This window comes from Carettochelys insculpta, chromosome 2 (assembly GCF_033958435.1).
Source record: "Carettochelys insculpta isolate YL-2023 chromosome 2, ASM3395843v1, whole genome shotgun sequence".
Classification (NCBI taxonomy): Eukaryota; Metazoa; Chordata; order Testudines; family Carettochelyidae; genus Carettochelys; species Carettochelys insculpta.
This window is the reverse complement of record NC_134138.1, coordinates 237,993,338-238,018,446: the sequence shown is the minus strand read 5'-3', so window position 1 is coordinate 238,018,446 and position 25,109 is coordinate 237,993,338. Positions and strand designations below refer to the sequence as shown.

Genomic DNA, 25,109 nt, shown 5'->3' with positions numbered 1-25,109 from the left:
CAGTGGGGATGGGGTAGAGGGGAAGAGGAGGGAGAAATAGCTATAGGTCAAGGATCCAGTAAAGGAATGAAAGGATTTTTAGAGAAAAGCACCTCAATTTAACACATTCTCTTGTAATAAGAGAGTAAATTCAAATCCAGCTGTTGCACAATTAATTAGTAATTGTGGAGCTCTTTGAAGATGAAGTTCACTATACTCTGTCATTGCTAAGTGTCAGAATGTCATTGAATGAGGGAGGGAAGCACACCTCCTTGCTGGGGCTCCTGCTAAAAAATGGCAGGTGTCCAGGACCTTCAGTTGTTGCTATAATGTCAGTCAGCAATGCAGAATACCTTTTAAAAATGAAGCAAAGGGTTAAGATATTTTGTTGTTGTTTTGGTTTTTGATTTTGCCTGTTTGTTGGAGAACATTTCCTTTCTGGTAGTAAAATTTCACTGTCATTCTGCTCTCTGAACTCTGTTAGAGGGAAAGACAATAACCAATTAGCAAGAAGCTGAACCTCCCCTCCCCTTCCCTTTCCCATCCCATGCATTACCTTTTTCTGATTGTGTCAGTACAGAGCCTTCCGAACTCTACTCACACAAGTCCTCCACTTGCCCACTCTTTATATCACTGCAGTATTGCCTTTTATCTCTTTTTAGGTTATCATTCTGTCAGTGATGTTGTCACTAAGATGAAATGCAAAATACAGCTTGCAGTGCTGAGTAATCTATTCCATGGGATTTTTCTTCCTTAGACTGAACAATTTATATGTATTCAGTGATATTTTCTCTTATAAAATAGTTTTGTTTCTTCACAACATAAGAATGTAAGAACGGCCATACTGAGTCAGACCAAAGGTCCATCCAGCCCAGTGTCCTGTCTGCCAACAGTGACCAATACCAGGTGCCCCAGAAGTAGTGAACTGAACAGGTAATGACCAAACAATCTCTTTCCTGACATCCATCTCCAGCCTCTGGCAAACAGAGGCTAAGGGCACCACTCCTACCCACCCTGGCCGATAGCCATTAATGGAGCTAACCTCCCTGAATTTATCTATTTTGTTTTAAACCCCTGGTATAATCCTAGACTTCACAGCCTCCTCTGGCAAGGAGTTGTGCAGGTGGATCGTGTGCTGTGTGAAGAACAACTTCCTGGTATTGGTTTTAAACCTGCTTCCCATTAATTTCATTTGGTGTCCCCTAGTTCTTATACTATGGGAACAAGTAAATAACGTTTGTTTGTTCTCTTTCTCCACACCACTCACGATTTTATATGCCGCTAATATATCCCCCTTAGTCTCCTCTTTTCTAAACTGAAAAGTCCTAGACTCTTTAATCTCCCTTCATATAGGACCCGTTACAAACCCCTCTAATTTTAGTTGCCCTTTTCTGAATTTTTATAATGCCAATATATCTTTTTTGAAATGAGACCACATCTGTATGCAGTATTCAAGATGTGGGTGAAACATGGTTTTACATAAAGGCAATAAGATATTCTCTGTCTTATCTGTTTACATACTCTTTATCATGGTCATCTATTGCTAAAATAGCATGCCATCTACAGTAAACCCGCAAGAAGTGTGATTTCGATTTGTGCTTAACTTGCCTTAACATTAACTTGACAAACTTCAACGTTCCCTTACTCCTGAAACTCCCTTACTCGAAGTAGTATGGGTACTTCAAAGTGCCCATGGCTAAACTGTTTGCTGGCACTTCCAAGTTAGCAACTTAGAAGCTCATGCAGCGCGAATTATGCTAATGAGGTGCTGCATATGCAGCACATCACCTTATTGCTATTCACTGATCCGGCTCATTTACATACCCCTTTCGAAGGATGGGGCTAGTGTAGAAGAGGCCCTGGAGAGTACGTACAACACTGACGAAAGGGGCCAAGTATACATGTGCATTAGAGATGTACAAACTGTGGTGGCTCTACACTGATATAACTTGAGTTGGCCAAAGTATGTAGCATAGCCAGGCCTTTAGTTAAGTATCTTGGTAGTTATTTAAATATCTATCTTTAGGGCTTTTAAAATAATAAGTAGTCTAGTGACATCTTAATGGCCAATAGAATTATTTGGGCATAAACTTTCATGAGCAAAAATCTACTTTGTCAGATTCAACCCTTCTGAAGTGGGTTTTTGCCCATGAAAGCTTTTACCTAAATAATTGCTAGCCTTTCATGTGCCACAGGACTTATCATTTTTGTGGGTACAGACTAACACAGTTCCCCTTCTGACACTTGAGGCCTTTAGGTGCTTAAAAATGTTAATACAGGTTAATGCAATTGGCAAGTTGAGATTTCAATTGTGTAAAGCTCAGAAAGCAACTTTAACTCTGCCTCCTTATTCACGTTTATTACAAAATTAGTGTTGTTACAATGCCAGACAACGTATATGAAGACCAAATGTTTCATACTGTATATAATTATAGAAGTAATTACGGTTCCTTATTATATTCTGTTATTAGCCAAATAGTATGTACGTCATCAAATGTACGTAGTCATAATGTGATTGTTTTAATGCCTGTGGGCAAGAGGAAAGGTAGAGTGCTGGGAGAACCTTCACTGAGGAGCTTTTCTTTTTATGTAATATAAATCTCAGCATTAAAATGCCAGTATTGTAGTTAATGGGAGCTGAGGGTTTAAACAACATGTTCCTTTTTTATAGAAAGACAATTCAGAAGTGAACATAAAATGTTAAAAAGCCAGAAAAGATGGGGAGACTGCAGGGGTGAAGGGAGTGATAATGACATAGGTAGCTTTTCTTCTAGGAAAAACTATTTCACCAGGAGGGTGGTGAAGCACTGGAATGCTTTACCTAGAATCTCCATCCCTAGAGGTTATTAAATCCCAGATTGACAAATTCCTGGCTGGGATGATTTGGTTGGGGCTGATCCTACTTCAGGCAGGAGGCTGGACGAGATGACCTCCTGAGGTCCCTTCCAGCCCTAGGAGTCTATGATTCATGGTTACTCCTTCAAATCTGACCTGAGTGGCTGAAATCAAGTGCAGTATCAATTATCTCTCGTCACCTATTGTTTTATTAAGCCTCCTACAGACAACCTGATTAGAGTCCAAACATGCCATAGTAGCAATGTCCATTCGTCAGATATTGATTGGATCAAAACTTTAGAATAATTCAAGAGATAACTGAAAACTGGTGTTTCCACAGATTATATCAATGCTTCTTTATAACAGATCAAATGAAGTGCTGCCAGTGTTTGGCAAGGGGCTCCCACAGTCCCTCATTTTGATAGGGTTATTTTACTCTACCTGTCTCCATGCTGGCACGATTGTAGGACAGCAGAATGCAGTAATGCCTTTTCCTACTTCAACAAAAACACTTTCTCACAACCTGGAGGGAAGCACTTGGCACACAAGCCTATGTTAAGTGCACTTTGCTGGAAGTGTTTATACTTTGTTCCTGAAAAATACATTTAGAACATCAATAAGCTTGCAGCGTTCAGCTTGAGTAACATGAGAGGGGACAGGGAGAGGAAGTAGACATTGTGAGATGGACAGTGTCTGGGGTACCCTCTCTCAGGTAATTGTTTTTTTAAAAGGTCTGAGACCTGACTCCATCCGATGGTGCATTCCATAGGCCAAAAGCCTGAGCTCATGATAAGTAATTTGAGCCCTAGGGGTAAGTGCTTTCTGACAAGGACAATATTTGTGGTATCCAGAGAGGAGGTTACTGTATTAGAACCAGGGAACTCATAACAACCCTCCTATGATGAGGCTGAGAAACCTCACGCCAGCATGAAAAGGGCTAAATCAGGGTTTGTCACCTTGTAGATTGGGACCCAAAACTGGGTGAGCTGAATGTTCCAAAGGATTGCATGGTGGCTGCTGTGCCTCCTGTCCCACCAGGCTGGCTGGTCTCCCTGCTCCACGTGGTGCAACCTCTGGGTTCCCAGTGCCACTCAGGTTTGGCCCAGCCATCATGATGACGGGGGCTCATGCAGGCCAAATCTACAATGCTGTGAGCCAAGTTACAACTCCATTTTCACAAATTTGGTGCTATCAGAGGGCTGGGCCCAAACCTTAATGATGCTAAACCCCTGAGGTTGCAATGCCTGCATAGAGAGCCAAGCCACAGTACAGGAGCAGCCATTGCTGGGTAAGTACTGGGCAGAGCCCACAATATCCCCATGGCCTCCCCCCTCAGACTATTTATTGGGTCACAACAACAGGCCACAAACAATTATAAAAAGGTCCTGAGACCAAAAAGGTTAACAATCACGGTGTTAAAGAGAACTTACGGGTGCAATTAGACCCTCCTCACTATACCTGCCACCTGTGCCAGGCCTTGAGAGAGAAGAAAAGGGGAGAACCTGGTTCAGTTCAGAGCTGACTGGTGAAGAGGCAGGTGATAGCTGTTTCCATGCATGAGGGAAGCATCATTAGGAGGCCGATAGCTTGGACAGCCCTGGGACCAGTGAAGAAGCACTGCATCCCTGACTTAGGGAGACTGCTGAGGAAACCAAGGCGCACCCAGCATTGAGTGAGCTGCATGACTGAACTATTGAAACTTGGTGGGGTTAGATCCCAGCAGTCCTAGGTCTATTCCATGCAGCTGGACCTCAGGCTGCAGCACGGATGTCACAAGAAGGCTAAAAGGGGTGCTACTCAAGATGAGCCACTAAGGACTGTTTGGATTATAGGGTTCATTCCCCAAACTGAGGTAGAAAGTAGCACAGGGTGATTACACTCTGACAGGAGGATCCTTCTGGGATTGCCTCACATAAGGCCCTGTGCTGGTACCCAGTGAAGAGAAAGGACTCAGGTCCCTCCACCACACCTCCTTGAGGACTGAGACAACTCTCTCAGGGCAGCAAGGGCTGGAAGTCTGACACCCCAACTGCTAGGTTGCCTGGTCATCTGAGCACCATATCAGACCTCCCTTCTCTCTGATGGAAGGATTTAAAAACTGGATTCCTATCAGTTTTCCCAAAGCTCCTGTTCTAGAACTTATATTGTCCAAGAACTCTCACCCATACATATAATATACAAGCTCTCTTCATGGAGCTTCCATAGCTGTCTGTTATCAGAAGCTCACTGAATTGCAGAACTTGTTTTTTTGTTAAAGGTGCTGACAGAGTTTAAAAATTACTGCACACGTTCAGTTTCTGTGAAAATTCTTTGTTTGGACACATTATTCTGCCAACTGACAATCAATGCAATTTGCAGAAAGACTCAGGTTTCCTGTTTTTATTTTGTTTATATTCTAGAGATAGTTCCTTCTGACTTTTAAACACGCTTCTTCATGGGACACATGGGATTAATGAATCTCAGTCATGCTGTATATTGCGTCTTTTCTACTTAATTGTCCTTCAGGGTTGTAAGTGGTCGTAAGCACAGGACTTGGGAGTAAAAAAAAAAAAAAAAAGCGGATGAATTATTTCTAGTTTATGTTCAGTGTGCATCCTGGTATGGGAATATGAAAATTTAAATATAGCAGCAGTTGTCACTTGTAGTCTGCTCTGAGCTGGATTTTAAACATATTTGGCTATAAAGACGCTTGGATCATGACTCATGTAGGATCATATGGGTTTGATTACCTTGTCTTCCCTCTTTTAATTATTACTCTTCTACCAAACCCTGAGATCGCAGGATGCTCTACTTACTGCTGGGTGGCACCCTCTTCTGGGCATCAGCTTCCCCTGATTCAGTGTCTTCTTCCCGCTCATCCGCCATTGCAGCTCTCCTCTTGCTCGTGGAGTCTCACTACAGCTGCTCTGTGCCTCAGCCACATATAGTGATTTTCCCCGTGGAAAAGCTTTTCTAAGCCTAAGCCCAAGCAGCATCAGGCAGGCCTCATGCCTGATGCTCTGACTCTGTCACACCTATGGTGACTGAGGCAGCCTTCCCATTTGCTCTCCCAAGCAGTACGGCTTTGTGGTGGATGGTGAGGGAACCCAGTCCTACCTTCTGTTTTGGGTTCCAGTCCAGGGTCCTGTAGCAAACAGTTAATATTTGAGTCTTCAACAACCCCAGTGCTCTTTTCCTGGTATGGAAAGGTAAATAAGCCGGTTGCTGAGATCTGGGCTATGTCTACAACCACAGTCCGCTGGTGGTGACATGTAGGGCACATGTAGCTGCATGCTGCAGTGAAAAGCAAGTGGCTTCCATGTGATTGTATGGACACATGACAGTGAAAGGCTCTGGGGTCGGCGGGGATGCAGAGGCAGCAGGAAGAAGTTCCACATCTCCCTGCTGCTGAAGCCTTTCACTACACTAAGGCCTCCTTACTTCCAGAATCTGCCTCCCACTGCCACAGGCTTTCCCTGTGGTGGGGAAGGTCTCCATCAGCTTCAGTGGGACTCCATCAGCTTCAGTGGTACAAATAGCATGGTAGAAATTGGTCTGGCAATTAGGAATACAGGGAGTGCTGCACCACCTCCAGGTTTGCATCAGGCTTCCCCACACCTGGGAGCTGGCCCCATTCCTGGCTCCTCTGGCCCTGTGTCCTAACACCTGGGTAGCCCCACAAGGTCCTGCCAGTCCCAAGTGCTTTGCCAGCTCACTGGGGTCCTGCTGCTACAGGCTTTGCCAGCCCCTAGGGTCGCACTAGCCCTTGGGGGTCCTGTCACCCTCTGGTCCCTCAAGCTCCACTGGTTCTTGGGGTCTCACTCTCTGCTGGCCCTGCCATGGGCTCTGCATTTCACCAGCCTCAGGGTCCTGCTACCACCCTAGGGCTTTCATCCTGGGCTGATGAGGGTTGCCAACTCTTCTGAGCAGAATGGACCAGACACCATTTGGAGCAATGAAGCCTGGCCCATCTCGTCTGGGAGAGTTGGGAACCTGATCTCAGCAGTCGTAAAGAGGGTACAGCTGAGCACCCCTACCCCTAAAATAGTTCCAGCACTAGTGATGGTAGGTAACGAACCCCAGTTTAAGTGAGTAGAAAGCCACATGGGATGCATAGCTGGGTATGTACCCACATCTTTCAGGTGTCTTTACTCTCCTAAGCCATGCCTTGCTGTCTGTGCTGTTATCGACACCCGTGTGAGGGATGCTAGCTGTGCTTATCCTCTGAACACTGGGGAAGGAAGTGTGCAGGGTCAGTGTACACTGAGCAATGGGTTGTGCCTGGCTGTTGTGCTGGGGCACAAGAATCGCAAAGGGGGGAATAAAGATCCTCTCATGTTGCGCCTTTAAGCACTCATTCCTTTCTTCCTACATTCAGAGGCACAGGAACCTGGCACCTTGGAGAGTGACCAAGTGTGACGGTCCTTGTAATCATCCAAGTACAGGCACTAGCCCTGCCCTGGCCCACCAATGGGGGCAGGGACAAACGGGAGCAAATGTGGCACCTAGGCCTGCCTGGGGCAGCAGTGGCTGGAGCTCTGGGCCCCTTTGAAACACCACAGCAATGCTGCTCCAGCTGCCTCCAGGGAGCGCGGGGAGCAGTGGGAGCAAGAGCAGTGCCATGATCCGGGCGGCGCTGAGGACTGGCTGCCCTCGGCCCCATCCCTTCTGGGGCGTGGAGCCAGCTCTCCCTCCCTCTCTCCCACTGTTGGCACCACTGGCCACACCACAAATGATGGGGTGGAAAAGAGGCTGTACATAGCCCTGTTCTCCTCCGTCCAGTCTGCTTCAGGCAGGTGCTGCTTGAAACCATTTTCTCTGACATTGAATGAGAGTCAAGAGGCTGTTTCCCTGCCAGATGCTAGCGCAGCTCCCTGGCCAGATGGCAGTGTGCTGACAAGCAAGCTAGCCTGCCACACGCTCAAGCTGACTGCGCAGAGCATTCTAGCTGTAGCTTTTGGCCCAGGAACACAAGACCTGATTTGAACTCAAAGGTCTAATCCAGTAGCAGATGCTGATTGTTGAAATCATCAGTGATAAACCAGGTACAATGTATCAATAGGTGCCCCTCTGTGTGTTTATGTACTTTTAAAAGAATGTTGCCAACAGCCTTGAGATGGCTTTAGAGAGAGAGAGAGTCACTGTTGGTGATGTTGTGATATCTGTAATGATTTCAAAACTCTGTTTTAAAGTCAGTCATTGCTGCACTTTGACTTCAAATTATGTTACCACCTATGATAAATGCCTTGAGATAAATGCTTTCCATGAGCCTCATCTGAAAAAATCCATAGCCTATTTTTAAGAAAAAATAAAATTTCCTGGAATTGTTTTTCTATCTTATGAAATTCTAATCTGAACCCTCATTCATGGTCAGTTTTGTTTTCCCTTTGTACCAGTGTAAACAATTGGAGACTGTAGATACCGGAAAGATGTCTTACCTTGCAGTTAGAGCTGGATTAAAGTTTGTGGAAGCCTCAAGAATTTAACAGTAGAACTAGATAATTACTGGAGGGCAGGAATCGTAGACCCAATAACTGAAATGGCACTTTAAAAGGCTAATCATTAGCTAGCTGTTCACAGATAACTGAGTCCAACTGATCCTTTAGGAGCTCTCCTCTGTAACGAAAGGGGCACTCTGCTCCTTAGAAGACAGGTAGGGGGGCCCTTTCCTCTCCTTTGTACTGCTAAATGTTAGTACACGGGAACGCAGAAGAGGAATGCTATGTGTGTCTGGGCCAGTAGTGCTGTGTTTTAATGGCTGTACCTCTCCTGGTTGAAGGGAAAGCTTTTTGGATCTTCTTACTGAAGCAGACATTGCCACTCTAGCTGTTGGCTGCCAAGCATTCGTTTTTCCACCAGAACTCCTGGTGGAAAAGAGATCTTGATGGCTCAGGTCAGCACCACTGAGTGGGCCATTAAAAGCATGTTCAGAGTGCTGCAGAGCTAAGCCTGCCTTAGCCCTGCTGAGCCACTAACTAGGAGCCACCTGAGGTAAACCTCTGCCCCGACCCTGTGCTTCAGCAATGTACCTCAAACTCCTCATCCCCAGGTTCAACCCAACGCCTGCACCCCCAGCTAGAGCCCAACCCTCTCTCGCACTCAGCCCCATGTGCTATCTTAGAGCCCCTTCCTGCATCTGAACCACCCATTTCTGGCCCTATCCCAGAGTTTTCACCCACTCCAGCACCCAAACCTACTCCCCCCACACTTCAAATTTCTCAGCCCCACCCCTCACCTGGAGCTCCCTCATGAATCCCAAACCCCCTTCATCTGCAGCAGTGCCCCAGAGTCTGCACCCCCAACTGGAGCCTTCACCCCCTCTTGCAACCCTCTGCTCCAGTGAGAGTGAGTGATGGTGGAGGGAAGGTACCTGCCAAGGGTGGGGAATGTGAAGAACAGGAGGTGGGGTCTTGGGGAAGGGGTAGAGCAAGTGTGTTCGGTTTTGTGTGATTAGAAAGTTGGCAGCTCTACCATGGGTCTGTGTGCCAGAAAAGAGAGACTTGAAGAAAGCACTTGTTAAACTTGAACATTTGTGTCTGTCCAACAACAGTTGGTTCAACAAAAGATACCACCTCATGCACCTTGTCTGTCCTAAAAACAGAACACTCTGACTGGCAAGAAAGTAAGAGGCTGCCAAGGAGCTGGAGGTAGCAATCTGCCATGCCATGGACCCAGCTGGCTGTCGTTCAGAATTCTGTGAGCAGTACCTGACTAAAGATAATAATAGCAGATTATACAGAAAGGCTGGTGTTTGGGAATATACGCACTCCTGTCCAGATGGTTGGCTTCTCTGAATGGCTCCTGCCATTGCCTTGTTCTGATGGCTTTTGCAGAATATTCTGGCAGCCTTTAGTTATCAGTACCCAAAGCCACTCCTACTGCATTTTCCACAGAGGTCCCCATGGTGGATCAGCACAGAGAACCTGCATCTGACTGAAAAGAAACCAGGTAGAATCACAGAGTGCTACTAATAGAGCACTTGTTCTAAACTATGTTGATTATAATATGAGAAGTGGTAACAGTTATGGGGAGAAGGCAAAAAAAAAGAGTTGTTCTTTTCCTCCATAATAGCATTAGACAAGACTTTTCTAGCAGAAATTTTAAGGCAAGGAGGCAAGGTATAACAGGCCCTGTAACAGAATCGACATTTTCTCATTGTGAAGAATTTTCAACTTAATTTCAACTCAATAAGATTTACTGGCTCCAGACCAACCTGACTGACATAATGTTTTAGCAGGAGAGGAAAACACTGCTAAATTCCATTCCAATGCTCTTGATACATTGGGAGAGCTGTAACCTACAGCCTTCTCCCATGTACACCTGGTTGATGAAGGCCAATGGGGAAGTTTAATTTATTGATGAGGGTTATTCGTGTTTCCCTTTGAGAAAGCAGGGTGGTATTATTGTTGCCTTTAAATATGGAGCTGATCTACATTTGATTAAGAAAAATAATCTCTTGCCACTGCATACTGGACCACAATTGACAAGGCTGTTAATTTTTACTTTTGGGACATGGTTAATGATTGAACAGCACCGAAACTTCAGGAATTTCCTCAGCAGGCATTTGGTCTCTATGGGTGTTCAGATGCAGAGCGCCTCAAGGTTTCATTTTTTCATTATCTCTTCTTTTCCCTCTATTTGTCTGACTAGCCGAAACTGCAACAGACTCTGAGATACGGAGAGTCCGTAAGGCAGGATGTGTGGTTCACAGACATAGTTATTTTTTAGCGCACCAGGAAAGCACAACAGATGTTTCCAAATACATATGTAGATTTCTTTTGACCTGCTAGAATCAGGGGTGGGGAGCCCCTGGCCTGAGGTCCAGATCTGGACTGTGACTTGTCTGGATCCAGATCCCGAGGCTTGGGGGTCCCCTTCCCAGCATCCCACCTGTGAATATGTGGGGGGTTTGCAGCCTCAAGTCTCACAGGCCACATCAGGCAAGCCAGGGCTGGATTCATCCCACAGGCTCTGCAAGGGGCAGGTTGAGGGGAAGGAAATGGCTCCGCATGGCGCTGCCGCCATGCCTCATTCTCCTCCCGCAGTTGAGGGAATGGCAGGCACTGTCTGCAGAAGGGCTTCCCTTCTGCTCTGATTGGCTGGAGTTCCATTTAGTCAGAGCAACAGGGGGCAGTGCCTGGCAGGAGCGGGAGCAGCAGCGGCAGCAGTTCCCTGGGGCTTCATCCTGCTGCTCTGATTACTCTTATTGACTGGACTTTTGGCTGGTGGATGGCAGTGCCTGGGAGTGGGGGTAAGGGGCACAGAGATGTGCATCTAGGGGTGCTGTCCAGTTAAGCCAGCCCCCCGTTGGCCAGACTCCATTTCCCTAGACCTGATTCTGTGCTCCCTCCTGCCCAGATCCCCATTCCCACCCTGTCCTGCACTCTCCCTTCTACCCCAGTTCCTCACCCCACCCCACCCTGCTCCTGCCCCCTCCTTCCCAGACCCTTGACCCACTCTTCCAGACTCCACACTCCACACCCTCCAGCACCCTTCCTCCCACCCAGACCCCACACCCACGGCTCCTGCGTTCCCCTCCTGTCCAGACACCCACCCCTCTCCTGAACCTCCTCCTGATCAGACCACCACCTCCAGCCCACTCCTGCCTAGATTGCCCACCCCCAGCCTGCTCCTGCACCCCCTCTCCTGCCTAGACCAATCCTATGCCCCCTCTTACACCCTCCCTCCCACCCCGAGCCCACTTCCCTCCTACAATGAACCCCTCCTTCTCCTCGCACACCAGCCCCAGGGCCTAGAGGAGGGCCCAAAATGTACTAGCCCTGCCTTCCTTGGCTCTGGGGCTGGTGTGCAAAGGGAATGAGGGTTGTCTCTCCTTTTTGTTGTTGTTCTGTTAGGGATGTGGCCCCCAGCTGATTTGTCTATGGGTCAGTAGCCACGAACCAAGAAAGGTTCCTCACCCCTGTGCTAGATTGTCTCAGGAAGGAAGACGTGAGCCCATAGTAAAGTTGCACACCACACATTGACATGTAAACTAGAATGTTCCATAGTGGTAAAATATGCGGGCATGGAATGATGAGATCTGTGTTTTATTCTTGGCTGTGTCAGAATCTGTGCAATCATGGGTAAATTGCAAAATTAACTCATTTGACTTAATTAAAGAGAACAGCATCTCCAAGGTATGTTCTTGCCAGACAACATGATGTTTATTTTTGTCTTTTCCAGATTTGTAGATTGAAAAAAAGTATTTCTTCCACAGATTTGTTATGGGATAATTTAACTGAAAAGCTATGAAAAAGCTGAGAGTGCTATTGTGAGACGTTGATTTGATTATCATTAAGGAGATCAAAAACTCCTTTTGAGCCACATGATTCATGCTGGCTCACAGTCTTTGCATCAAACATTTTCCTTCTGGATACGCAGATTTTATTTTACAGAATAAGTGAGCCTCAGGCACTAGTGCAGATACACACATTGTATAAGGAGAAGCACATCTTGACTAATTACCCACAATTCCTTCCAGAAGTAGTTAGAACCCATTTGACTCCATCAATCATTTTTCCAGTTTTATTCTCACACCCACACATGTGTTCTTATAATACTTTGTTACAAAAATTATATGGTAAAAAAAAAATTTAAATGCTATTGGATACAGCCTTTAGAAAATCCATTTAGTCAATTATTTCTTTTGACATTAACTCTTCAGAGTAATTTTTATTACGTAAATTTGGTAGTGCTTCCAGGCCCAAATCAAGATAATGTCAAGGGCCCTTTGTAATAAGCACTGCAACAAAGGAAAAAGATGATTCCTTCCCCTTAAAACATGCTGCCCACAATTAAGAAAAGATGCAGCAGTGAGTGGCTATAATAAATTGTTTGAAGGTGTAGGGTAGAAAGAAGAGCGTATGTTTATATAAGGGAGACATGCACAGCTTTGGTGGTTTTGAGCTGGATACATTTTATTATAATAATTCATATAATATTTAATGTTATAATTTAGTATTATAATATTTAATTCTTATAATAAACTATAAGAGATAAATATGAAAGATGTCTGCAGTCCATCCTGACCGCATATTTAAATATAGTCAGTTGGCAGTTTCCTGTAGGTATCTTGGTAGAAGTGAATCCTGGGGACACATTTGTTGGGGACGGGTTAGTGACTTTGGAGATTAACTCAGAGAACATGTGAAAGGTGAGCCCTGAGGAAACATAGATATGCAAGTGAGAGGCTTGGACAAGCAGCAGAGGCTGCCTCTGTCAGTGGAGTGGAGAGAGAGAAAGGTGACACAATGAGAGGCAAGAACAGATGAACAGGCAGGAAATAAAATTGTAATATGAAAATAAAAATTATAATATAGTATTCATTTTTATTATTTTAAGTGTATTGTAAATATGTTATAAGTCTGATATTATTTAATGTATCAATGAGCTGGATGTAGGAATAAAGTGTATACTGATAAAAATTTACAGATGACACAAACTTGGGGAGGTTGCCAACACTTTAGAGCATAGACCTAAAATTCAGAAGGATCTTTATATATTGGAGACCTGAAATACAGTGATGAGAAATGTAAGGTACTATTTAGCACAGAAAAAACAAAATGGGGGATTATTGGCTTCAGAACAGCACTGCTGAGAAGAATCTGGGAGGTGTTATGGGATCAAATATACAATGCTGTTCCACAGAAGCAAATGCAATTTTAGGTGGCCTTAATAGAGGCACAGCAAGCAAGTTACAGGAGGTGATGTTATTGGTCTGCCTGGGCCTCAGCTGGAGTATTGTGTCCATTCTGGTCACAAATGTATAGAAAGGAGGAAGAGGAAATGGAAAGGATCCAAAGGTGAGCAATAAAGATGATCAAAGGGCTGGAATGCAGCCATATGAGCAAAAGCTGGAGGAACTAGGTATGTTTAAGTTGGAAAAAGTACATCAAGGGGAGACATGATAATGGCCTTCAAATACTTGAAAGGCTGCTATAAAAATGGAGAAAAGTTGTTCTCTCTTGCCACAGAGTGCTGGACAAGAGGCAACAGTTTCAAAATGCAGCATAGCTGACTTAGATTGCATCTCAAAAAAAAAATCCTACCTGTAAAAGAGTAAGACATTGAAACAGTCTCCCCTAGGGCAGTCATGGAAACTCCTTCACTGTAAGTTGGCAGGAAGTCAGGCTATGTAACCTTTGTGGTCCCTTTTTACCCTGTGGTTCTATCATTTTAATTGAAAATGTGCTGGAAGTATACTCTTTGTACAACAAAGCAAAAAGGCCATAAACCAGCAACAAAATTACCTGTGTGATTTTTCTCCTGGGAATCAGCAATTAAGTTTGAATCCAACGGGAAAATATTTTAGTATGGGATTATGGAAGATGTTGAAGACTTTTTCAGATAGAAATGAGGTTATTCATATTTCATATACAGTTCCTAGATTGTACGATGATGGGTGTATTGAAAATACATTTGGCTAGAAAGACGGTCTAATCCTTTCCCTGACCTCAGTGGCAGTTTTCTTAAGTAAAAGACTGCAGGATTTGGCACCTATGGTATACATGCAACTTTCAGGAAAGAAAAGACAAGGGTTTAGTTTCATTGCACTCTTTCATCATTTGACTATACCCCTTGTTTCCTTTAAATTCAGAGCGCTGGATACACATCACTAATTGTCTTTGATTTTTTGATTTTTTTATATGAATGTCCATTGTGGTACCATATTTCCTGTCAGCTCTGAGTGACTGTGAATTGTGGACACCAAGCTGGTAGCTTTGGCAACACTGTCATTTCACCAACCATGTTTGATAGGCCATGTGTATGATATTGTGGGACATGATGGATTCACAGTTTCTGTTTTTAATTGTAGGGAGGAGAGCATTGCTACTACCAGGGCCAAATCCGAGGAAACCCAGAATCATTTGTTGCCTTGTCAACATGCAATGGACTTCAGTAAGTTTCCATACGTTATTTGGAATGGGCCATATATACATTCATGAAACAAGTACAGTACAAGTCTTATAGTACAAGAATTGTCCTATGTTTTTTACTAGGTTGCAGCAAAATGCTAAACATTTTACTCTGCTTCACGAATTATGGAATGAATTTGAACATATAAAGAAATCTTGGATTTTGACAAGTAGTCTACAGAGTGCCTGTGTTGTTTTTTTAATCAGATGAACACATTAGCATTGTATAACAGTCACGTTTCTTCAAGTTAAAGCTAAGTTACAAATAAATAACCAAGGGTGAGAGCAACCCCGGCAATACCTTTCCTAGGGGAAAAATAACTTTCTAATGCCTACTCTTAACATGTTTCAGAATATGCTTTGCTCTTTCTTGATTACTACAATGAGTATATGGCATATTTCTCTTTTGTTTTGACCTTATTTAACAAAACAAAACTGAGACAGTGGCATGGCAGCTTTCTAGTCTTTTCTTCCTTTCTTTCACAGAGGCACTGATCTTAGAGATTTACCAACTGACCATTACTTTACATGGCAATGTATTTATAAATCTGGAAAAAAAGGAATATCTTAGATGGCAAATTGAAAACTATGCATTATTTTAACAATATGTCATACTTACTAGCGGCTTCTATTTGCAGCTCTCAAACAGCTGTACATAAATCCCATCTAGCCCACCTCAAGGTTTGTGTCATAGTTTTGGATTGGTTCAAAAAGATTCTTGTCCTGATTTTCAGAGGTACTAAACAACTGCAGCTTCAGTTAACTTAATTGGGAATTATAAGATCTCAGCACCTCTGATATTGAGGTCAGACGTTGCTTAAAGAGTCATGTGATGAATGGCAAAAAGATGGTCTATAAATAGGATCACTTAACAATTACCTTATGCTTCTTTTTTCCCCTTCTGCTTCACTGAAAGGCAAGCCCGTATCCAATGGGGATTTGCACTGATTCAACCTTTGTCCTTCTCCAATACTTCTGTCAATTCTGCATCAGACTTCTGTCCTTTGTATTGCAGTTTTCAGTCCGTTTGTACCCTGATGCCTTCATTGCCTTTTAATCAAGATTTAGGAGTGAGGACTAACCCAAGAAATATGACTTCAGGTTCTATTCTGAAGGTGAATCTAAAAATAGTAGCATTTTAGTACATTCTGCAGAGATTTAACTGCCTGTGTTCCATTAGTTGTGATCCATTAGGTCTTGGATTGTAGTCCATGTCCCTGTTAGCTCTCAGGGGCTCAGGCAGAAGGAGTAAAAGAGACTACAAACATTCCTTGAGGGCCTTTATTTGGTGCTTTGTTCTTCATGAAACTCCTTGGTCTGTAGTCTCTTAGCACTTAATTATCAATGTTGGTCCTTCTAAAGCAGTTACACAACTGCGGCGATGAAGAATTGTTACCTTTCTGTGTTTTATTCAGCCCTCTTACATACATCTTCTTTTTCCTTTTTGGGGAGGAATCTTAAGGTACCTATGTACATATATCAGCAACAGAGATCAGTAGACTTCTCTTTCACACTAGGCAGAGGCAATTTTGAAAGACTCTCTTTAGAAAATGCTATTATGCAAATGAAGTGAGAGATAAGTAAATCGGTACTTCATTTAGTTTTCAATGTGCCTCATTTGCATTCCCCTTTTGAAAGGGGACTATAGTGTAGACACAGCCTTGGACTATAGGAATACAGTATTGAATTTCTTTCAAATGTGCTTAATTGATAGATTCTTATTAATCTGTATTTTAACACATTTTTGTTACAATACTGTCTCCTTGGTAGAGAACCATGTCTTCCTGTGTGAATTGTATAGCATAAATCTCTCTGATTCTTAATAATGGATCACAGAGCATTGAGTAATGATCTCTTCTAATGTAATAACATTTTAAACATTCAGCTATATTCTTAGATCTTGATCCTACAAGCTCCTTCATATGGGAAGACTTATTTCTTATGCCAACTGAATTTAGTATGTGGGTACAGAGTACATCGCATGTAGCAGCTATGAAGACTTTGATGTTAATTTGAGAACTCCAAAAATATTTTGGGAAATGAAGGGCTTTATCATAATAGATATAAACCGGCCATAGTAAATAACACTTTAATGGCTTCAAACATAGATTCTACATAAGTTATCGTGTTGAACTATGAATTTACTGCCCACTGGTGGTGAAATTAAAAATCTGCTATTTTAAGGTCAAATTGCTTGAAAAGATGCTTATTGTTTCAATATGTTTGCTGAAGGTTTAACATGGTTAAGATTCAGAGTTCAGAAGTCGTCTGTATTCTGATATTATCTTGGATCTAACTTTTCATTAGTTTGTGATTCAAATATATGGATTGCTGCCATTGAAATCTATTGTATAACATCCATTAGCTTAAGTGGTATAAGGACTATTGTTTGACTGTACGTATGTTATTGCCATGTATGATTACTAAAGAATGGATTGATCAAATTCTGGTTTGATCAAAGATCAGTACTGGTGGGTGAAACAATCAAACAGGGGGCCCTTTATTCCAAGACAAGTGCATTAAATTCTGACACTCTGATCACTCTTCTAGACCTAACTCATGTAAAATTGCCATAGATTGCAAAGGGGAAGTTTTGCACGGTTAAAATCTGCAAGATGAGTCCTAGGTCTTATTTTATTTTTAGAATGAAGGCCTTCATCAAGCTCACAAATTTTTGTTTTAAAACACAATAGAGCAAGTTAATTTCTACAAAATGGGTACATACTATAAAATCATAGGACTGCAAGTTTCCTTAAGAGGTCATCCAGTCCAGTCCCGTATATTCATGGCAGCACCAAGTACCATCTAGACTATCTGCAAATGGATGGCATAGCTTTGAATTCAATATGTATTTATAACCACTGCTGATATGAGTTATATGATTAGTACACCAGAACTATTTGGTGGAGCCATTTGTCTTACCCTGTAAATAGCACACATTAGGTAATTTTATGTGAAGTTGCAATGGTTTAAATATTTAATATGTGGTTATGGTTCCACAAACCCCAACAGAGTAAATGACATCATCTTACCTATCACAGCTGCTTCCTCAGGATAGTCAAGGTCAGATGTGATATTAGTGACCAATAATGCAAAAATTAATTAGAAAATGTTTTTAAAGTTAATGTCATGTTTGGCAGAGATAAGCCAAATGCAAGTATCCATTTCAGTCACTTAAAGATGAAATGTGATGTACTTTTGTTTTTTCCTTTCCAACTTTGCAAAAAAAAAAAAATCCTGCTCCCTTGTTGAGATTGTGTAATATATTGTCAAGTCTGTGCTTAGAGCTCTTATTTACAGCTAAGCTCAAAAACTTTGAAAGAATCACTTTAGAAAGGAAACGCTGACACAACTGCAACAACACATATGCTGATGTAACAAAGAAAAAAAGGATGACTCAGTTCAAGATGGAAAAGGGAGGTGGGGGTAGGAAATACACCTCTTTAGTATACAGTCAATTAACATTTTCCATATCACATCATTTTATTCTAGGGTGAAATTCATCTTTGTGGAGAAATCTGGTGTCAGGCTTAAGCTTTCACCCAATTTATCAAACTGGCTTCAAGTGGTGTATGGGCCTTGTGTGATGCCTCTGGATAGTGCTGAATTTCTCCCTGGCTGTGTATGGACTTGTAAACAGTAATGGAGAACCAAGTGATTTAATTACCATAGGCTATCTACATTTACTTAGGATCCCTTGAAACTTGAGCCTGTCCTGTGATTAGCACTGAACGACGTACTGCCTTGTTAGCTTGGAAAATTGGTGCTTGTTCATGTGCTCAGTGGGGCCAACAGGCTCATTGGGCCCCTGGGCAAGGTAGAGGGATGACTCTGTGCCCCTAAAGGAAGAAGGGCTGGGGCTATGGGCAGCCAGCCCTCAGTGCTGCCCAGGCCTAGCATGCCTTCCCCCTCAGCAATGGCTGGAGCTAATTGTGCAGTGCACTGGCAGTGATTTCAAGGGCATGGAGCTCCAGCTGCTACCCCGTAGCAGTGGCTGGGATCTCCGTGTCCTTTTGTATTGCTGGACCCCAGGCCCGTTGCCCCCCTTTACCTCCACCATCAATGAGTCTGCCTGTGTCAGCAAGTAGAGCATCAGGTTTCCCATCATATGCGAGGAGCATGCATGTAGTTGGTGCCCCTAAAATTCCTGTATTATTTGAAAGATTTTATCAGTTTGAGAGCTCATTTCTGTACAAATAATGAGGACTAGCACAAGAACTAGTGAAAGATTTGCCTATGCTAGAATACATATAGTATAAAATGACAACATAGATTGGGAAATGAGCTCTGGTAGTTCATGGAATAGTTGTACTAATGTGGTGTACAGAATGTATTCATGCCTTTTCCACATGAATAAATAAAGGGCTTAAATTGGTGTGTGAAAACAATTGTTCTGATTTTTCCCCCCCCATTTGTTTACCTTGTTTTGTTTACCTGCAACGTATCTCTATAATGCTGGGGGTGTAGGAGCACCCAGGCAGACAGAGTTACAGCAGTTACAAGCTTAAATATCTGAGAGTTAGCTCGGTTTAATACTTTATTTTTGGCATGATACATTTTATGTGTGTTTCCAGAGTGTGTAAAAAGTGTGTAAGTATCCGTCAGAAATAGGAACAATCTGTCCCACAAAGGAGGCTTCATGCTGGGCTTATGAGCTGGGTCAGCTCATCAGTTTTTTTTGTTCTTTATGTCTAGCTCCTTATCACTGCAGCAAGGGAGAGGAAAAACATTTTTAAGGAAGAAAAGTTGGCTATAATATCACAACAATTGGCACAAAGACTCAGAAACAAGAACAGGACCTATTTGCTTTTAACTTACTTTTAAGCAGCTATATTTCAAGTTCACAGCCTCCCTTTTCTGGTCAAATCACTTTAATCTTTCTATATATATTTGGTGAATCTCTACTCAATGTTACCACTTTTCCTGCCTTTTACAGTGGGATGTTCTATGATGGGAATCATACTTACCTTATTGAGCCAGAAGAAAACTACACTTCACATGTAAGTAGAACTTCAGTTAGCTCATTATTCAGATGCATAAGGAAGGGAGAAAACACAAGAAGCCTCATCCCCAGTCCTGCATCTCTATGTTTGGGGCTGATTACAGTAGTCTTTGTCCTCCCACTCCAGCAGCTAGTCTACATATTGCTCTAAAGATGCAAAGCAAAGGCAGATGATTGCATTTAGTATTTGACTTCCCAGGATCCCAATAAAATATCAGGAAAACAGGAGGAGATTTACAGAAGTGTTCTTCCAATAATATATGTGGCACGTTTAAAATGATTACTTGGTCATTTGCCGGGGCTGGAAATCAGTTAAAACAATGTATATACATATCCATTTGCATTTCATGTTATTCAGCTTCAAAAATGTAGACCCCAATCCCAGAAAATATTTAAGTACACTCATCCCTCGCTATACGAGCACAATTGGTTCCCCACTTTCTTCTTGTAGGTGAAAACTTGTAAGAGGGACACTAAATTCCCATTAAAATACATGTAAAAGTCTCTAATTTGTTCCAACTAGTCCTAATTCAGCAAAAGAGTGGCAGCAGGTGGTGCTGGTTTGAAAGGTAAGTGAACTTTGGGTTTGCGGGGGGGGGGGCAGGTGTTGGAGAGGGTTAAAGGCTGGGGACAGTTTGGGGCCATGAACAGGAGGGAGGGTTAAAACCTGGTAGTGGGCTGGGTCTGTTGGGCAGGCGGGGGAGGGGGAGTTAAGGCTGCAGTGGGTTGGGTCCACGGGGAGAGTGGGGTGTTAAGGCTGCGGTGGGTTGGGTCCGTGGGCTGGGTAGGATTGGTTAAGGCTGTGGTGGGTTGGGTCCATGGGGCAGGTGGGCAGGGTTCAGGATGGTGCAGGTTGGGCCCATGGGGCAGGTTGGGGGGTTAAGGCTGCGGCAGGTTGGGTCTGTGAGGCCAGCAGGGTTTCAGGCTGTGGCAGGCTGGGTCCGCGGGGCCAGTGGGGGAAGGTCAGGCTGTGGCAGGTTGGATGTGCAGGGCCAGTGGGGGGTTCGGGCTGCGGTGGGTTGAGTCTGTGGGACCGGCAAGGTTTCAGGCTGCAGTCGGTTGGCTCTGTGGGGCTGGCAAGGTTTCAGGCTGCGGAGGGTTGGGTCAGCAGGGTGGGGCATAAGTTTAGTAGGAGGGAGTTCACTCGTCTAGTGAAAAAAAGTAGGTATATGTGTCCCTCATTTTAGTAAGTACTCATAAGTAAAGTACTTGTTTAACGAGGGGTGAGTGTATGTGCTTAGCTTTTAGCACATGATTAGGCCTGTTGACTTTAAAGGACATATTTGAACATTTAAAGTGAAACACATGCTTAAGTCCTTTGCTGAATCAGGGCCTTAATGACCACATTATAATTGGTAGAAGAGGAGAAGAATATAGAATGTGGATAAAGATCCTTGTCACTTGATAACCTGCAGTGTTCATTTATTTTCCCAAAATGCTGGTTTGGTACTTAAAGCAAAAGAAATTCTATCTTCCTAATACTCAGTGGGTGGTTCATTTTATCTTGTCTTAATACATTCCATTGTTTACTATTTCAGGAGGATTTCCATTTGCATTCTGTTTACAAATCCAGGTTATTTGAATTTCCATTGGATGACCTGCCATCTGGTATGATTGTTTTTAATGTTGTCTTCTTTTAACTTGTGTCTTTTTGTGCCACAACTTATCATGTTTGGTTTCTAATCTTCTTTGCGGGGTTTAGTCTTTGTTTACTTGAGTCTTTCTTTTTCTGTTTAAGTAAAAAAAAAAAGACTTATTGCGGGAGGGAAAGAAACCCAATAATTAACTTGATCCTCACCTCAATCTTCATTTTATTGATTTTTAAATAAATGTTAAATAATTGAATGCCTTTTATGCCATTACACATGCAATATATACTTTACATAAAAAGTCACGGCAACCTTAAGATTGATGAAACTAATAATATAATATGTCATAGAACTGGAAGGGATCTTAAGAGGTCATTGAGTCTAGTCCTCTTCATTCACAACAGGACCCATCACCATCCACTGACAGATTTTTTTTCTAAATCTAACCTGCCCCCAGACCTTTGAAAGACCTCCTCAAGGGCTGAACTTACAACCCTAGGTTTACAAGGCCAGTGCTCTAACTACTGAGTTATCCTTCCTCTCTCAGTTACCAAGGAATCATAGGATCATAGAATTCTAGGGCTGGAAAGGACCTCAGGAGGTCATCTAGTCCAGCCCCCTGCCTAAAGCAGGATCAACCCCAAATAAATCATCCCAGCCGTGACTATATCAAGCAGAGACATAAAAACCTCTAGGGGTGGAGATTCTACCATCTGTCTCGGTAACACATTCAAGTGCTTCACCACCCTCCTGGTGAAATAGTTTTTTCTAACCTACACCACTCCTTGTATAACTTCAGAGCATTGATCCTTGTTCTGCCATCTGTCACCACTGAGAACAGTCTCTCTCCATCCTCTTCAGAGTCCCCTTTCAGGAAGTTGAAGTCTGTTATCAAATTGCCCCTCAGTCTTCTCTTCTGCAAACTAAATAAGCTCACATCTCTCAGCCTCTCCTCGTACATCATGTGCTCCAACCCCTTAATCATTTTTGTTGCCCTCCGCTGAACTGGCTCCAATGCATTCACATCCTTTCTATACTTGAGGTCCCAAAACTGGACACAATACTCTACATGTGGCCTCACCAGTGTTGAGAAGAGGGGAATAATAACTTCTCTAGATCTGCTGGAAATGCTTCTCCTAATGCACTCCAATATGCCATTAGCCTTTGTGACTACAAGGACACACTGTTGACTCATATCCAGCCTCTCATCCACTGTAATCCCTAAGTCCTTTTCTGCTGCACTGCTATTTTGGCCACTCAGTCCCAAACCTGTATTAGTGCTTGGGATTCTTCTGTCCTAAGTGCAGGACTCTGCACCTGTCCTAGTTGAACCTCATCAAATTTCTTTTGGTCCAATCCTCCAATTTGTCTATGTCACTCTGGACCTTATCCCTACCCTCCAATGTATCTACCTGACCCTCGAGTTTAGTGTCATCTGCAAATTTGTTAAGGGTGTGATCCATACCCTCATCTAGGTCATTGATAAAGATGTTGAACAGTTCTGGCCCTAGAACTGATCCTCAGGGCACTACACTTGAAACGGACTGCCAACTGGACATGGAGCAATTGACCACTACCTCTTGCTCCCTTCCATCAAGCCAGCTTTCTGTCCATCTTACAGTCCATGCATCCAGTCCATACTTCCTTAACTTATGGGCAAGAATGTTGTGGGAGACTGTACCAAAAGCTTTGCTAAAGTCAAGGTATATCACATCCATTGACTTCCCCATGTCCACCAAGCAAGTTACTTAGATAATCAGATTGGTCAGGCATGGTTTGCCCTTGGTGAATCCATGTTGACTACTCTTAATTACTTTCCCCTCTTCTAAGTGCTCCAAAATGGATTCCTTGAGGATACCCTCCATGATTTCTCTGGGGACTGATTGAAGTCTGACCAGTCTGTAGGTCCCTGGATTGTCCTTCTTTCCTTTCTTAAAGGCGGGCACTAAATTTGCCTTTTTGCAATCATCCAAGATCTCTCCTGATCTCCATGAGTTTTCAAAGATAATGGCCAAAGGCTCTGCAATGATATCTGCCAATTCCCCCACTAACCTTGGATGCATTAAATCCAGACCCATGGATTTATGTATCACTAGCTTTTCTAAGTAGCTCCTAACCCCTTCGTTCCTCACTGAGGGCTGCCTACATCCTTCCTAAATTGCGTTGCCTAGTGCCATAGGTTGGGAACTGATCTTGTCCGTGAAGACTGAGGCAAAAAAAGTATTGAGTGCTTCAGATTTTCCTGCATCATCTGTCACTAAGTTACCTCCCTCATCCAGTAATAGCCCCACACCCTCTCTGATCACCCTCTTATTGCTAACATGCCTGTAGAAATCCTTCTTGTTACCCCCTTCACATTCCTCGCTAGCTGCAATTCCAGTTGTGCTTTCACTTTCCTGATCACCCCTGGTATTCTCCAGCCATATATTTATACTCCTGCTTAGTCATCTGTCCAAGTTTCCACTTCTTATATGCATCCCTTTTGAGTTTGAGCTTGCCAAGGATTTCCTTGTTAAGCCAAGCTGGTTGCCTACCATGTTTGCTTTTTTTACTGGTCATTGGGATGGTTTGTTCCTGTGCCTTCAGTAAGACTTCTTTAAAATACTGCCAGGATTGATGAACATCAGTGCTCTTCTCCATTATGAGGAATAGTAATGGTCTACTAGTTTGAGTTTAGGATTAGAAAACTGGCATTTCACTCTACCCTTTCACCTTCAAATTATTGTCAAACTTCCCTTGCTAAAACTGAGACTTTCTGCTTGGAGCAGTTTCAGAAAAATCCAGTTTTGCCACCAAAGTACTGTGTTAGCTGAGATGGGAAAATGCTGTCAATTGATCAAGTTGTGGAATACTAATGAAATTAAATTGAGTATGCAACTTCAAATGAAGTGGAGAACTTGCATGTAGAATGAAGCGTGCATAGCTGTTTGGTAGGATTCCAAAACTGAACAAGTTAATTATACCTAGCAGGTTTTATAACAACATGTTATAGACATTCTTTATCCCTTTGACAGCCCCTCTCATGTTCATTTATGTTGTAATAAACCTGTCTTCAGTTTCAGGTTTGCAATGAAAGCTTTAGCTGCTGCAGCAATTTTTGTATTCGTGAAAAACTAATTTTTCATTATTTCCATTATTTGTTTATTTAGATATGCTTTGATTTCAGCCTTCTGTTTTATTGTCTGTGCATATGTAGTTCCACTGTGCAACAAGCATATTATGAGTGTAGGTATAAACCACTTAAAATGAAATCTTGGTCCCACTGTAGTCAACGGCAAAATTCCCATTGACTTGAATTGGACTACAATGTCACTCCAAGTCTTCACTGATTTATATAGCAGCATAAGTGAGAGTAATGGCTTTACAGAATCCAGACTTTTTTGTATATCTTTCCTTTAAAAGATATGATACATGTGTGTGCAATTGTTTGCTTATGTTATTTTTATTCTTTTATTGTTTTATTTACTGCAGCAGAACTATTTCACAATTATATTGCCAGTACTTCTCCTCCCTATTTCCTCACCTTTTTATGGAATTATGGGCCCTAAAGAACTTCTAATTTGATGCCAGGATTGCATGTTTTTATCCTTGTAGGGTCTGTACATATGATTTACAATCAGTGCTGCATTGCAAACGTACTTTCATGTTCCAAAAGTCTTTTATATTAATGGTGAAAAGATGAACAGATCAGGGTGACTTCATACCATTAGTAACGGAAGTAAATGGTATGGTATCACATTAGAAGCAACGTGTTTTTTTAATATGCTTTTGTTCCACGAGGATTTTAAATATTATTAGAGAAGGAATTAT

General features: G+C 42.8%; 1 protein-coding gene across 8 annotated transcripts in view; it reads left to right on the top strand.

Annotated features, from left to right (window-relative positions):
* The window catches only part of ADAM22 (ADAM metallopeptidase domain 22), a 192,881-nt gene that overhangs the window by 88,026 nt on the left and 79,746 nt on the right, over positions 1 to 25,109 (top strand). For all 8 annotated transcript variants that reach the window (XM_074986264.1, XM_074986270.1, XM_074986271.1 and 5 more), the window contains 3 exons: positions 14,609 to 14,691; positions 19,645 to 19,708; positions 21,249 to 21,318. In XM_074986264.1, the coding sequence (XP_074842365.1) occupies positions 14,609 to 14,691; positions 19,645 to 19,708; positions 21,249 to 21,318 (217 nt within the window). The remainder of the gene's footprint in view (positions 1 to 14,608; positions 14,692 to 19,644; positions 19,709 to 21,248; positions 21,319 to 25,109) is intronic.